The sequence below is a fragment of the Diabrotica undecimpunctata genome, chromosome 3 (genome assembly GCF_040954645.1).
Source record: "Diabrotica undecimpunctata isolate CICGRU chromosome 3, icDiaUnde3, whole genome shotgun sequence".
NCBI classification, from domain to species: domain Eukaryota; kingdom Metazoa; phylum Arthropoda; class Insecta; order Coleoptera; family Chrysomelidae; genus Diabrotica; species Diabrotica undecimpunctata.
This window is the reverse complement of record NC_092805.1, coordinates 36,068,064-36,082,809: the sequence shown is the minus strand read 5'-3', so window position 1 is coordinate 36,082,809 and position 14,746 is coordinate 36,068,064. Positions and strand designations below refer to the sequence as shown.

Here is a 14,746-nt window from a genome sequence, read left to right as displayed (position 1 = left end):
CAGATTGGAATGGGACTGGCCAATCAACCATATTACATATTAAAAAATGTTGAATGAAATCAAAGTGTATCATCATAATTTTTTAGAACAGAAAAGCATATTTTAACAAAATAACCTCTCTGCGCTGACTGGTGTTTTGTCAATGGGAACGAAAAGGGATTTGAGGTATACATGATTGAAATATCGTCACTCTTTGCCCGATTTAAATCTGCCTGACTTTCATCTATTCACAAATTTAAGAATGGATCCCGACACTTTTCTTGTGTAAAAGTAGTTTCAGTTAAATTGGTTGAAACTTTGCAGACATGTAGCTTTCTGCAAATGCTTCGTGCATTTTGAAAAATGGACTAAAAACCGATGTTTTGAAACTCTATGTTTCAAAAACAATTGATTTCTGAGCCTTGGGGCACTAAAAGATGTGCAATAACTTCCTAAATAAATAAACTCCTAAATAAAAATAAGAAAATTTTACCACCCCGTATCTCGAAAAAGAAAGCATTTTACAAATACGTATTATTCTTATTATTATATGTATTATTATATGTAAGGACCAAAAACCAACACATTCAACCTTTGTAACTCAAAAACAAGTGATTTCTGAGTCTTGGTACACTGATAACTTTTGATCAGCATGACCAAAGCCTAACTCTCTAGTTTCAACTAATTTAACTGAAACCACTTCTAAATAAGAAAAGTGCCGGGGACCTTTATGACTGGAAAATATTTTGGGTCGAATGAAGAGACGAAAGCGAAACATAGATATTAATTTCGAGGATTATTGATAATTATCAACAATATATTATTACAAAAACCTTGGACAAAATGTATTGAGCTAAAGCAAGATTACATTTATGTAATAAAAATATTTTTTTAATATTGCAACGAAATATTGCGTGGCCGTAGTGTTCTAGAATACACTGCGTAAAAATAAATAGACATAAACTAATCGAGATGATTCTAAACGGTTGACGAACGACGATGATCCAGAAAACGAAGACGAAATCAATTATTGGTGTCAGAGAATAAAAATTCTTCATACTTATAAAAGTGGTACAAAAACTCGTTCAATTCAATCTCTAGCTCAATTCAATCAGACAGAATCTGTGAATTTTGTTTAAATCCAGATGGTAAGATGTTAAGTTTTTCTACTATATTGTATTTATTTTCATCGTAATATTATATCATATCGTGTGTTTGTTTTAGGGGTAGCAGTTTATACGGTTTTTGAAAGTGTTGACTGAATACAAACACACTCATGTTTTTTCTCCTGCAAAAATATATGATAGGGCAAAAACAAATTAGACAATATTTCAGATACTACTAAAACATCAATTCGAAGGAAAATTCATGAATTTGTTTTCAGAAATGAACTTTCTACTTTAAACGAGCAACATTTACTAAATTGATTAAGGAAATTAACTTTCAGTAAGCAAAAATATGTTACAAAAGAATTACAATATCAAATACATAACGTTTTTGTTTTAGTTTTATAACTAGAGAAACGAATAATATTTTGACAGAAAAGGATGAAATAATCTCGTGGAAACGTATATATCTACGCAAAATAAAAAAGTTAAGAGAGAAAGGGCGGAAGATTTATTACCTAGACAAAACCTGGGTAAATGCAGGTCACACTTTCAGTAAAATATGGGTAGATGAAAATATTAAAAATCCCACACCAGCATTATTGGAGGGTCTGTCAACAGGATTAAAAGCTCCCTCTGGTAAAGGGAAACGACTAATTGTAATACATATTGGATCAGAGAATGAATTAGTAATAAATAATGGTTTGTTGGTCTTTGAATCAAAAAAGAATGGCGATTACCACGCAGATATGAATTCTGATGTGTTTGAAAATTGTTTCCGAAATATTCTGCCACAATTAGCAAAAAAATCTGTAATAGTTATGGACAATGCTTCATACTACAGTAGACTTATTGATAAATCCCCCACATCAGCTGCAAAAAAGGGGAAAATACAAGCATGGTTAAATAGAGACGCATAGCCTTTACAGAAGATATGGTTAAAGCCGAATTACTAACATTAGTGAAGGCCAATAAACCAGCTCACAGATATGTTACAGACAAAATGGCTGCAAGCAAAGAACACTATGTTTTACGTCTGCCACCTTACCATTGTGAGTTGTAACAGAATTGAGTTAATTTGGTCCCGAACCAAGGAAGAAGTAGCAAGAAACAATACCTCTTTCAAAATTGCTAATGCCAAGCAGCGTTTTTATGAAGCAGTGCAAAATGTAACAGCACACAATTGGCAAAAGGAAGAGGTTAAAAAGGAGAAATCAAAAATGTGGAAAACTGATTAAACAATGGAAATCGCCGTCGAAACATTAATCATTAATCTAAATGATGATTCTGAAACTTCCACTTCCGACAGCGAATAAATTTTTTTGTAAATATTTAATGTGTACAGAACTTCATTTGAGATTTTTTTTCTGTTTACTGAAAAAGTCCTTTTGGAGAAAATGAAGTTTACACGTTGAGTTAAAGGTAAAAAAGTGACTATAACACCTAGAAACTTGTCCATTTAATTGAAATCTATTTAGGTGTAACCTGGCTTTAGGTTAGGATTTAGTCAGTAGAAAAAAGAATATTTTAAATTTACATGTGTATAATGTCCACATTCTCTAAAGTTAGCTTATAATAGTATTTTGACTCCGATTTCTCCACATTTGTTAAAGCCACTTCCAGGATTTATTGTTTACTTTTTAAGGCATTTCTATTATATTTCTATTATTTTTGCATTGCATGAAACATTATTTTTAAGTTATAATGTTAGATTAAGTATAAGTTGTTTTAAAATTTTATTGTCTACTTCTACGCCAAATGTTAGAAATTGATTAAAATTAACACTGTGTATATTTCCCGTACATTAAAGATTGCGGTATTTACATTTTAGTGGTATCTCAATGATCAATCTGAATGATGATTCTGAAACTTCCACTTCCGACAGCGAATAATTTTTTTGTAAATATTTAATGTGTACAGAACTACATTTGAGATTTTTTTTCTGTTTACTGAGAAAGTCCTTTTGGAGAAAATGAAGTTTACACGTTGAGTTAAAGGTAAAAAAGTGACTATAACACCTAGAAACTTGTCCATTTAATTGAAATCTATTTAGATGTAACCTGGCTTTAGGTTAGGATTTAGTCAGTAGAAAAAAGAATATTTTAAATTTACATGTGTATAATGTCCACATTCTCTAAAGTTAGCTTATAATAGTATTTTGACTCCGATTTCTCCCCATTTGTTAAAGCCACTTCCAGGTTTTATTGTTTACTTTTTAAGGCATTTCTGGCATTTCTATTATATTTCTATTATTTTTGCATTGCATGAAACATTTTTAAGTTATAATGTTAGATTAAGTATAAGTTACGTTTTAAAATTTTATTGTCTACTTCTACGCCAAATGTTAGAAATTGTTTAAAATTAACACTGTGTATATTTCCCGTACATTAAAGATTGCGGTATTTACATTTTAGCGGTATCTCAATGATCAATCTGAATGATGATTCTGAAACTTCCACTTCCGACAGCGAATAAATTTTTTGTAAATATTTAATGTGTACAGAACTACATTTGAGATTTTTTTCTGTTTACTGAGAAAGTCCTTTTGGAGAAAATGAAGTTTACACGTTGAGTTAAAGGTAAAAAAGTGACTATAACACCTAGAAACTTGTCCATTTAATTGAAATCTATTTAGATGTAACCTGGCTTTAGGTTAGGATTTAGTCAGTAGAAAAAAGAATATTTTAAATTTACATGTGTATAATGTCCACATTCTCTAAAGTTAGCTTATAATAGTATTTTGACTCCGATTTCTCCACATTTGTTAAAGCCACTTCCAGGTTTTATTGTTTACTTTTTAAGGCATCTCTACTATATTTCTATTATTTTTGCATTGCATGAAACATTTTTAAGTTATAATGTTAGATTAAGTATAAGTTACGTTTTAAAATTTTATTGTCTACTTCTACGCCAAATGTTAGAAATTGTTTAAAATTAACACTGTGTATATTTCCCGTACATTAAAGATTGCGGTATTTACATTTTAGCGGTATCTCAAACTTCCAATTCATCCTAATGATTTTTATGTTTTTTTATAAATTTGAATAAAATAATCATTTATTTCATTAGTTGTCTGAAGATTAACTTTTTATTTTATTTTTCTGGTACGTTTTATTTTATTTTACTGACGGGTGGTGTTCTTAAGTTAAAGTTGATATCATGTAATCGAATGAACTATCTTACAATAAAGTCGTACCAGGAACGCAACTCAACAATATTAGCAATATTATAAAGTCGTCTACTTTAAAATGTATAATATATGTCTGAATTGTCAATATGAATGAGTCAGATAAAATTAAATGATTAGAAGAATTTTTCACTAAGTAACAAAAAACAAAATTTGTTTAATTTATTAATGTTTGCATTTTGAGAACAATTTTCGAAGTGGAAATCGAAACTTATTTTTAACTTATTCTTCTTCTTGATGTACCTATCCGTTACGAATGTTGGCGATCATCATGGCAATCTTTATCTTATCTGCAGCAGCGCGGAAAAGCTGCACAGATGTTGTATTGAAACAGATTCTGAGGTTCTTTAACCAAGATGTTCTTCTTCTTCCTGGACCTCGTTTTCCAAATATTTTTCTTACAGGATGGCTTGAAGGAGAGCATGTCTGGATTCATTTCGCATAATATGTCCGAAGAACGGTAACTTTCGAGATTTGATGGTGGTCAGTACCTCTCGTCAGTACGAGAGGTACAATACAATAAGTTTTAACTTATATTGTGACTTATTCCCAACGAAAATAGTAATTATAGTAAGAAAAGAAGACTGCTTTGGAATACAATGGAATTTTTGTGTTAATTGTTAAAAGATTTATAAATTGTTCTCACCTGGTTACATCAGAATCCGAATTGTGGACAATTTCTTCATTATCGGATACTTTCTGTTCGTCCTCATCTTCAGGAACTGGTGACGGTATTTTCTTTCTTCTGAAACTGGGCATTTTGGGTATCGCGGTAAGAAAACCAAGGCCAACAGAAGAATCAAGATTGAGACTGCTGTAAAGGTTCTCGCGTGTGGACTCCAAGAGGACATTGATGTTGTCTCTACTAAGCTGGGCTTTGTCTAATAGTTGCTCTTCTTTATCTTTAGCTTTATTCTCCTTGCTACTCTCTTCTTCCCACCTAAAAGTTTAAAATAATGTTGCCAAAGGTTTAAACGAACATCAAAAATCAGATTTTCTAAATTTTTCAAATTAATTCTTTACATAACCTTTACAAACGCTTTAAATTCGCAAAATAATCAAATTTGTAAAGAAAATAATAGGGGTGAGTCATAAAGCAGAGTTTTAGTAAACAATAGGATAGTATTCTTGCCGTGAATAAGACAATGAGCTCTTTTAGTTGTGTAAAACTTTTAAGGCCTTTTTTAAGCTTAAAATTAAGCTAATTATAATATACTAATAAATTATTTTCGGACTTGCAGGTAGTGCTTCTGCAAGTCTGCAACTATTTCTTCTGTTTGCTTACTATTGAGACCAACATTATAAAGGCTACAGAGCAATGGCCAAGTGCTCTCCCGGCGTCTGGTTTAATTTATAAATTTATCTTTAATTTTAAGTCCTATTCATGTACAAATGCAACATTTTTTCACGACTTAAACCTATGTGTTTACTTACCAAACTTCAAATCTGTTGAAAGCAGTGGACTCCACCATCTTCTTGTTGAAATCTCTCTTCAAGATGTTTTTCAGTTCCTGCGTAACTTGTTGTATCACCGTATTAATAGTAGATGCGTGGGGATCATCTTTGGTGTTTTCTGGCTTCTTGGGAGGCAGTTGATAGGGATTGAACTGAGCCGGATGTAGTGGAGGTAATTGGGAAAAATTCAATGGAGGCAGATACATCTGGTGAGGGCCGTACGGATAAGCTCTCCAGTCCAGTTGTCCGTACGCTGGAGGCGGCGGAGGAAAGTGGGGCGGAAACGAGGGAGCAAAGTGGGCTGCTGGATAACCTTAAACGGGAAATAAAATTTATAGAAAGAATTAAAATATAACTAATCTTGTCAATAAAGATATACTTATCGGCACGAAAAATGGGTACTCCTTGAATTTTTTATAAAATTGTCGAAAAACACTTTATTTTTTATTGTAACTTTTATCGACGATTGGCATGCTCTGTTAAAGGGTTTTAAGGTATGTTTTAGACGGGAAATGCCCAAGAAAAATTTCATTTAAAGATAACTATATAAACTTACAAATTAATATAAAAAAAAAAAATTAAATAAAATAAATTGATATCTATACAAATTACTTTTCGAAGTTTTGAAGTTTTCTCCAATAAATAGTGCATAAAGGACAACATAATTTTGCAATATCTCATTTATGTACCTATCAGCGATCAAAGATCCCCTAGGGACAACGTACAATTCTGTAAGCGTTTCCGATGATATAACAGCTGACACCATAACTGAACGCCCTTGAATAGGACTAAAAGTGCACTCGGCATATCATTGACCATCTCTTCTCCAGACTCTTTCGCGACCATCCGGGGAATGTAGACAAAATCTGGACTCATCGGTAAACATCACATTTTTTCAGTCGTCTGCATTCAAATCGCGATGCTACCTAGAGAAATGTAATGTAATCTGGCTACACGATGCTGCTATGATGTAATTCGAATTAGCCACATTTATTCGTCTTCAAACGGTTCGTTCGCTAACATTTTCGTTTCTGACTTGTTGAAGACTGTTTCTAACCTCTATAGCAGTTAAATGACGATTTCTTAGTACTGAAAACGCTATAAAACGGACGTCCCGATCAATAGTTCTTCTCTGGGGACCAAGGGATAAAACGAGCAAAGACACGTTACACTGTACTGCGTGAAACTCCGTATTCGTTAGCCACGTAAACTTGATTTATTCCATCCTGAGTAAGAGCAACAATGGATGCAAGAAGTTCTGCATACCTTGAAATTGCCAAGAATTGACAACCACGATAATAATAAACACTTTTGACATCAGTAAACAGAAATGTCACAGTAAAAACAATTGAAAGTGCACAGCCCCTTATAACACTGCACTAACGGCAAGATGAATAACTTTTATATTGTTGAGACTTTTTAACAATATCTGGAACATTTCAATTTAAAAGAAACATTTCAATTCAAAAGATATTTCTCGTTAAAAACTATCTCTAGGGATTTCTACTAAAAAGTGTTCATTGTGTGCCGAATTTGTAAAAAGAATCGAAAAAAAAAATCAAAAGAATTATTGCAATTTCGTCAGAATTTATAAGGGTGTCCATTTTTTGTGCCGGTGAGTGTATGTAAAAGATACCTTTGTGTATCGCTATACTAGTACATAGTCTAATATAAAGTAAAACAAAGACAAATATATTAAAAAAGAGAAGTAAATGCAACAAGAGTGCAAAATGACAAACAAATTCTACTAGAAAGGTTGTTGATCATGTTTTCATTATATTGGAACAAAAAAGATACTACGATGAACAGACTCTCATCATCTTTTTTATCCCTTATGACCATAGACCATTTAAACATAAAGAGGACAAAACTCTTTTTAAAGGTGAACAAAGTCATGTGAATCTGTCTAGACCAATACAATAATCGTGTGATTGTCATTATTAAATATCTTTATATTGCTTATGCTTATCGACTCCTCGTGGTGCGCCCTGGGTAACGCTAAAGAACTAGAAATAAAGATTGTTCAGAATATCTACGATCTCTTGGATCAACAACATTCACTTGCCATACAATGAGTCACAGAACAACCAAATAGGCGTTCTCGGGCTTGGCTGAGTTGTCCGTACTTGCGAATTAAATATTAAAGGTATTAGTAAATCTAAAAGTACATGCCTCCCCGAGCTTCAGCTAGACAATGAAGTAGGTAGTTACAAGAACCATACACCAAAAATATCGCATAACTTCGACCGCCCATCAATGGCTACAACCTAGTTGGAGCAACGTATCATCTTAAATATGGTACCGTTCCTTACTCAAGATCTCTCTACAGACCAGGAGCTCTCCAAAACCTGCTTGACCAATTAGATAAATATAGAATAGACATGACAGCTCTCCAAGAAATTAGATTAGGAATTGGCACGATAGCAAAACCGAAACCATATCCTGTATTTTATTTAATATCACCCTAGAAAAAAGATATGAGAGATTTCCGCAGATCACAGTTTAGAAAGCCGCTAGTAAAAACCGCCAAGGTTCTCCAAGACATAAACTACAAAGGTTCTGAAATATGGTTGGCTGATTAAAGGAACTTGGCGAACCCCGAGCAGCAGGTCCTACCGGATATTAAAACACTTCCGCCTAGCTTCTAACTACTCCGCAAAAAATGAACCGCTCTACATATAGAGTCCGTTCACTAAATCAGATTCTCGTTTGGCAGTTCTCTTAATCCATAATCTCGACATCGAACTGAGATTACTTCTATTATGAATGTAATTTTCTGAATTTTGTAAAAGATACGTACCTACCCAATGGTTATAATTGTATATTGCTAAGTATATCGTAAAATAAATTAATAAATAAGTCATAATTCTACTGAACATTTTAAAACAACAATTTTACCTCTTATACATGCGTGTCTCAATGCTGCTTGAAAATAAAAATATACATATTTAATATACAAGTCAGAAATGATATTTAAATATAGCAATGTAACTACGTTGAGACTCAAAAGTGTCTCATTTATGTTTTTAACTCCTAAAGTCAGTTTTAATACTGAAGCTATTCTTGAACGTTTTAATGAAAATAGTAGTTTCAGTTATAATTCAACACTAATGACGTCATTATTTACGTTGGCTAGACTGCAAGTGCCAAATGCCTTAATATTCACATAGACGTTTAAACGTATACAGGGTGGTCCTTAAGTAATTGTACAAAAAGAAACACTAGACTCTACACTTTAAAATATTACGATTTAAGCCAAATTGCTTTAATAAAATGATGATATTAAGAAAGATATAGGGTGTTAAAGTGAAAATTTAAAATTTTATTTTTCGCTATAACTCTCATGTTTGTGAACATTTATGTATAAAAATTTAAAACTGAGTACTTTTAAATATGGAGAATTTTAATTTAATGCACACTTTAATGTAGCTGATAGAGGGCGCCACATATGCCGCATATTTGGCATAAATTTGCACTTAACTTTTTTGCTCTTTAAGTTACCAGTATTTGTGACAAAAAATATTAAAGATACATTATTTTAAGTATACCTGTTAATAACTTTAAAACTCAACAGTTTCCAAGACAATCGCATTTTACAAATCAGCTACATAATTCTGATTTAACGCAATTACTCTAGGCAACGAAGGAATAGACAAAAACATCAATACTTCTGAATTTTGGTATAAAATACCTTTAACTAAAGGTAATAGTTAACGAAATGTTAAATAAAATAAATATATCAGCATAATATATATATATATATATATATATATATATATATATATATATATATATATATATATATTAAACTTAGAGCTAAGATTAATATTATTATAAAAATTAATATTAAACTCACCAGTCTTCCGGGTTGAACCGCGTCGATATCCATTTTGCCGAGCTTTCGACATCCTCTCAGCTGACTTATAAAATGCTATTATTTCGAAAACGGTTGAATTTTAAAGTTATTAACAAGTATACGTTTTCTTTGTAAAAATAATGTGTATTTAATATTTTTTAACACAAATAGCGCTAACTTAAACAGCAAAAAAGTTGAGGGTAAATTTATGCTACATATATGGCATATGTGGCGCCCTCTATCAGCTACATCAAAGTATGTATAAAATTATAATTTCTCCTACTCAAAAACATCCAATTATAAATTTTTATCCATAAATATTTATGGGAAAGTTACAGCGAAAAATAAAATTTTAAATTTCCACATTAACACCCTGTATCTTTCTTAATATCAACATTTTATTAAAGCAAGTTGGCTTAAATCGCAATATTTTAAAGTGCAGAATCTACGGATTCTTTTTGTACAATTACTTAAGGACCACCCTGTATATTAACATCAGCAGTCTGTAGAGCTAAGTGAGGACACCATCTTTTTTTTGCTGTTTGTTCTGTCTCTCTCTTACATCAAGTAAGTATAGCAGCGTCTCTTTGGTGGGGCTGAGAGAGAGTGAGGAGTTTCAATGCGCTAGAGAGAGAGACAGATCAAACAACCGCAACAGATCTTACCGTCAGTACGCGCGGCCGGTATATGTTGATATATTATATATACGTCTATGAATATTCAGTGTATTTCATAATACACACTTTTTACATAAAAACAAAAAGTAAATTAATCAACTCAACTTACCCGGGTAGTGCTGTAGTCCTGGTGGATAGTGAGTAGGAAATATTCCCGGCACCGGTGGCAATGGCGGGGGAGGGGCGGTTGTAGGAGGTTGAGGAGGTAAGGGTGGGGGTGGAGGTTCGGGTTGAACCTCCTCGATTTTTTCATTGCTACTTAGCGAGGATAAGCTCATTCTGTCGTCGTCCTTTAAGAAACAGAATAACTGTACAACCAAAGACTGATCAGTATTTTTGAATAAATATACAGTAATTAAATTTTTCTGTTTGACATTTCGTGTAGCGAAAGTCCAATACAGTCAAAAACAATAAAGAATATGGCGTAACAATACTGTAACGTTGAAAATTTTTGTGTAATGCTTGTCATGTCAAAAGAGCTTGAGACTTGGCGATTTTGCAACCTGCGTAGAAAGCTAAGTGAGAACGTATTCTGAAGAAAAGAGATGCATAAAGCGCTATCTCTCCCCGCCTCGTTGGTACACTCTGTACAACAAGTTTAAAGAGTGTGAGCTGTTCTAACACAGGCAAAAGACAAATCAATATTTTTTCTCTCAAACTGTACAAGCAGCTCGCTTTCACCGATCAAGAAATAACAATGATGAAATTTGTTGTTGTCCACTGCGCATCAGATGCGGAGCATAATATCAAAAAAAAACAAATTTCAAGCTATTTTTGACAAGTTGTACGTAGTTGTTTAATGAAAAAAAAATCACGTTTTCACATTCATTGTAAAAGGTTATTAAAATAAATCCATATTGATTATTTTATACACATTACACTATGTCAGACAGAAAAATTTATGTACTGTATTACAAATATTTTACTAATGGAATCTATCAAACGAAAAATAACTTTGAAATAAAAAATACACTAACGTGAGCAACATTTATATGATTTAAAAAATAGCAAAATAACAAAAAGTAGATTAAATAAACGTGACATATAAATCGTCGCGGTTTAAAAAGAAATCTCGTTGCAACGAGTATGTTTTAACATCCTGTTATAGTGATTTGGCACTATACGTTCTGTATAAACTGAAGCAGCGAAATATAGTAATTCTAAACGTAAACTTCTTCTTCTAATGGCGCTACAACCCTTTGTGAATCTTGGCCTGTTTAACAATGTTCTTCCATTCTGCCCTGTCGGATACTTTCCTTCGCCACTGCCTGATGTTCATGGTTTTAAGATCCCTCTCTACGTCGTCTATCCATCTTTTACGGGGCCTTCCTCTTGTTCTGTTTCCTTGGGGCTTCCATCTCTGGACTAGTTTTACAGCTCGATTATCTGGCATTCTTTCTAAGTGACCAAGCCAGTTTAGTCTTTGTGACTTTACAAATCTGACAATATCTGCGCTCTGCATTAGTTCATCCAGCTCGTGGCTCATTTTAATTCTCCACGAACCATCGCTGCATTGGGTTGGTCCAAATATCTTCCATAGTGTTTTGCGCTCAAATATTCTTCATTCAGTTGATTTTCATCAATTCTAATTACTGTTTTGTAGATTCTAAGCTTAGACTCATGATTCAGTAAATTACTTTTCATTAAGTCTTTGTATGCATAGACGTACCTAAACGTAAACAGCTGATAATAATCTCCAAAACTGGATGGAAAAAAGCCTGTATCCGAAGACAACATAACTCACACTGGGAAAATATACTCGGCCAAACAAACGGCAAAATGTATATTGGATGAACATGTCCTAATAGGGCTGAAGTACTGCGGAAAACAAGAAGGAATCAGCTCAAAGTAACAACAGGCTTTCTTACTGAACATGCGCCAGTCAAGTCGCAACTGCATACAATAGGACTGTTTCATGGAGATTTAAAATCCAGACTCTGTAGCAGAGGACCTGAAATAGTCAACCATATCTTGCATGACTGCGAGGAATTAGATCACTGGCGGCAAACACTTTTAGGAGATTATCCAGTGACTCAAAAAAACACACGGTACCCACCCTCTAGAACTGTACAAGCTGGTACAGGGCTCCAAAATCATGAATGAATGGAAGATGGACAACAAGCTAACTGGTCAGTACGACCGGTTAATAATAGACGGCTTCTAAAAAAAATTTCCAATACTTATAAAATATTGTTTTCTTGTATATCAGTATCAGATCTATCTACTTTCGTTTTACGTTTCATTTCCTCCAAGTCTTATTAATTTTTGTACCCAAATCTTTTCTTCTATTTTCCCACTTTCCCTTGGTTTGCCTTTCCTTATTTTAACTACTGTTTTAGATTCCATCAGTTTCTTCAGTAATATCTTTATTTTTCCGTCTGTTTCACCCTGTAATCTTTCTTAAGAATTTCAGCTCTATTGCTGTTAATTAACACTCATGTTTTTTTGTAATATATAAAATTCGCTACCACGTGAGATCGTAGGTAGCAATATGGCATTGTAAATTTCTCATTTTAGTCTTCAGATCTATTTACCTTTGATTTATAAGTCAGGATTAAAATTCTCATCGATCCAACTACTCAGGTTCTTGAATTTAGTATTCCTTTAGTAGTTTAGTAATTTTTCAGCTAATATATTTTTACGTAAACGCTTCAAACTGTCTGCAGTTATAATTGTCTCATCTGCATTTCTTAAATTATGTATCAATACATTCACTTTTATGCCATCTTCTGCACCTTTCGAGTGCGTTTTTGAATACTATCTAAGAGTAAATGGTAAAAAAGCCACTGACGGCACTTGGAGTAAAGCTGGTAAAGCTTTAGACTAGTGCGAAGCTTCATACTATGTTATCTGTATAGATTCTGCTTCTTCTTCTTCCTCTTTATAAGCAATTCTGCTTGTTCACTGGCGGATTAATACCTCTATGGAAGGTTGTCACTCCATCTTTTGCGCGGTCGTCCGATACTTCTACTGCCGATTGGTGATTATCTCTTGCTATTTTGACGACACGGGTTTCCTCCATCCTGCTTATGTGGTTATTCCATTCTTTTTTTCTATTTTGTGTCCATTTATACACTGCACGTTACATTTTCTTCTAATGTCTTCACTTCTCAGTCGATCTCTCAGCGTATTTCCTGTAATTCTTCTCAGAAGTCTCATCTCTTCCGTTTCCAGCAACCTTTGCGTTGTGGCTGTGTCGGGTCTTGTTTCTGAGGCATATGTCATTATTGGTCTTACACTGGATTTATAAATTCTTGACTTCATCTCAGTGTTAATGTGTCTGTTTCGCCATATAGTGATATTAAGGCATCCTGCCAGTCTATTTACTTTTTGTACTTGATCTCTCACTTCTTTGTCCAGGTCTCCATAGCTAGACAGTATAATTCTCAGGTATTTTCTTTCCATTACTTGTTCAATACTGATGCCATCAAGTTCTATTTTACATCTGGTTCGTTCTTTGCTAACTACTATTGTTTTAGTTTTCTGAGATGAGATTGTCATATTAAATTCTTTTGTTCTCATGTTAAATCTGTGGACCAGTCTTTGCAAACTATCTTCATCTTGAGCTATCAATATTGCGTCGTCTGCGTAACAGAGTATTTTTATTTCTTTATTTACCATTCTGTATCCTCTACCTTTGTTAACGCTTTTGATGATTTCATTCATCATCAAATTGAAGAGCATGGGGCTCAATGAATCCCCTTGTCTTATTCTGTTGCTTATTTCTATAGGTTCTGTAAGTTTTCCATCTATTCTGACTTCCATTTTGTTGTTTTGGTAGACGTTTTCGATAGTTTTTATAATATTTAGGGAAACTTCTCTATTATACAGAAGATGGATTTATTTTATGATATTTTATGATTATGATTAAGCTTATGATAATTAGCAAGAAAAGGATAACAGAAGGTCAACTCTACGTCAACCAATCCCCTGTAGAAAGAGTGAAGCACTACAACTGCCTCGGCACCATAATAAAATGAAGAATGGACTAACAACCAGGAGATTAGAGTACGCATCGGAAAAGCTAGATACCTTCAATCGGATGGGGGCCTTCTTCAAGAGTCACAACCTCTCTCTTGATACAAAAGTAAGAATGCTGCGATGCTACGTCTTCTCTGTCCTTTTTAACGGTGTTGAATCGTGGACCTTGAACGAAAATTTGTGCAGAAAACTGGAAGCATTTGAGATATCGGAGAATACTTTAGATCCCGTGGACTGACCCGAGTCAGAAATGAGGAGGTCCTGAGAAGAATGAATAAGAACCCAGAGGTACTGACCACCATATGCGAAATGAATCCAGATATAATGTTCTGAAGATGTTTTCTTGTGGCATTTTAAAGTAACTAATATTTAAATGGGAATAAGCCACAATTAAAGGTTAAAGTACGTTTATTGACGTTTCAATTTCCACTTCGGAAATCGTTCTCAAAATACAAACATTGATATCAGATACGCTCTCTTTCAAGTCATCCTGCAAGGAAAAATA

The 14,746-nt window shown here is 33.4% G+C and overlaps 1 protein-coding gene across 1 annotated transcript in view; it reads right to left on the bottom strand.

Moving 5' to 3' along the window:
• Positions 1 to 14,746, bottom strand: part of Set1 (SET domain containing 1) — a 49,250-nt gene that overhangs the window by 18,951 nt on the left and 15,553 nt on the right. Inside the window, exons 8-10 of the mRNA XM_072525719.1 lie at positions 10,370 to 10,550; positions 5,707 to 6,040; positions 4,919 to 5,212 (exon numbers count right to left, since the gene is read on the bottom strand). Coding sequence (XP_072381820.1) covers positions 4,919 to 5,212; positions 5,707 to 6,040; positions 10,370 to 10,550 — 809 coding nt within the window. The remainder of the gene's footprint in view (positions 1 to 4,918; positions 5,213 to 5,706; positions 6,041 to 10,369; positions 10,551 to 14,746) is intronic.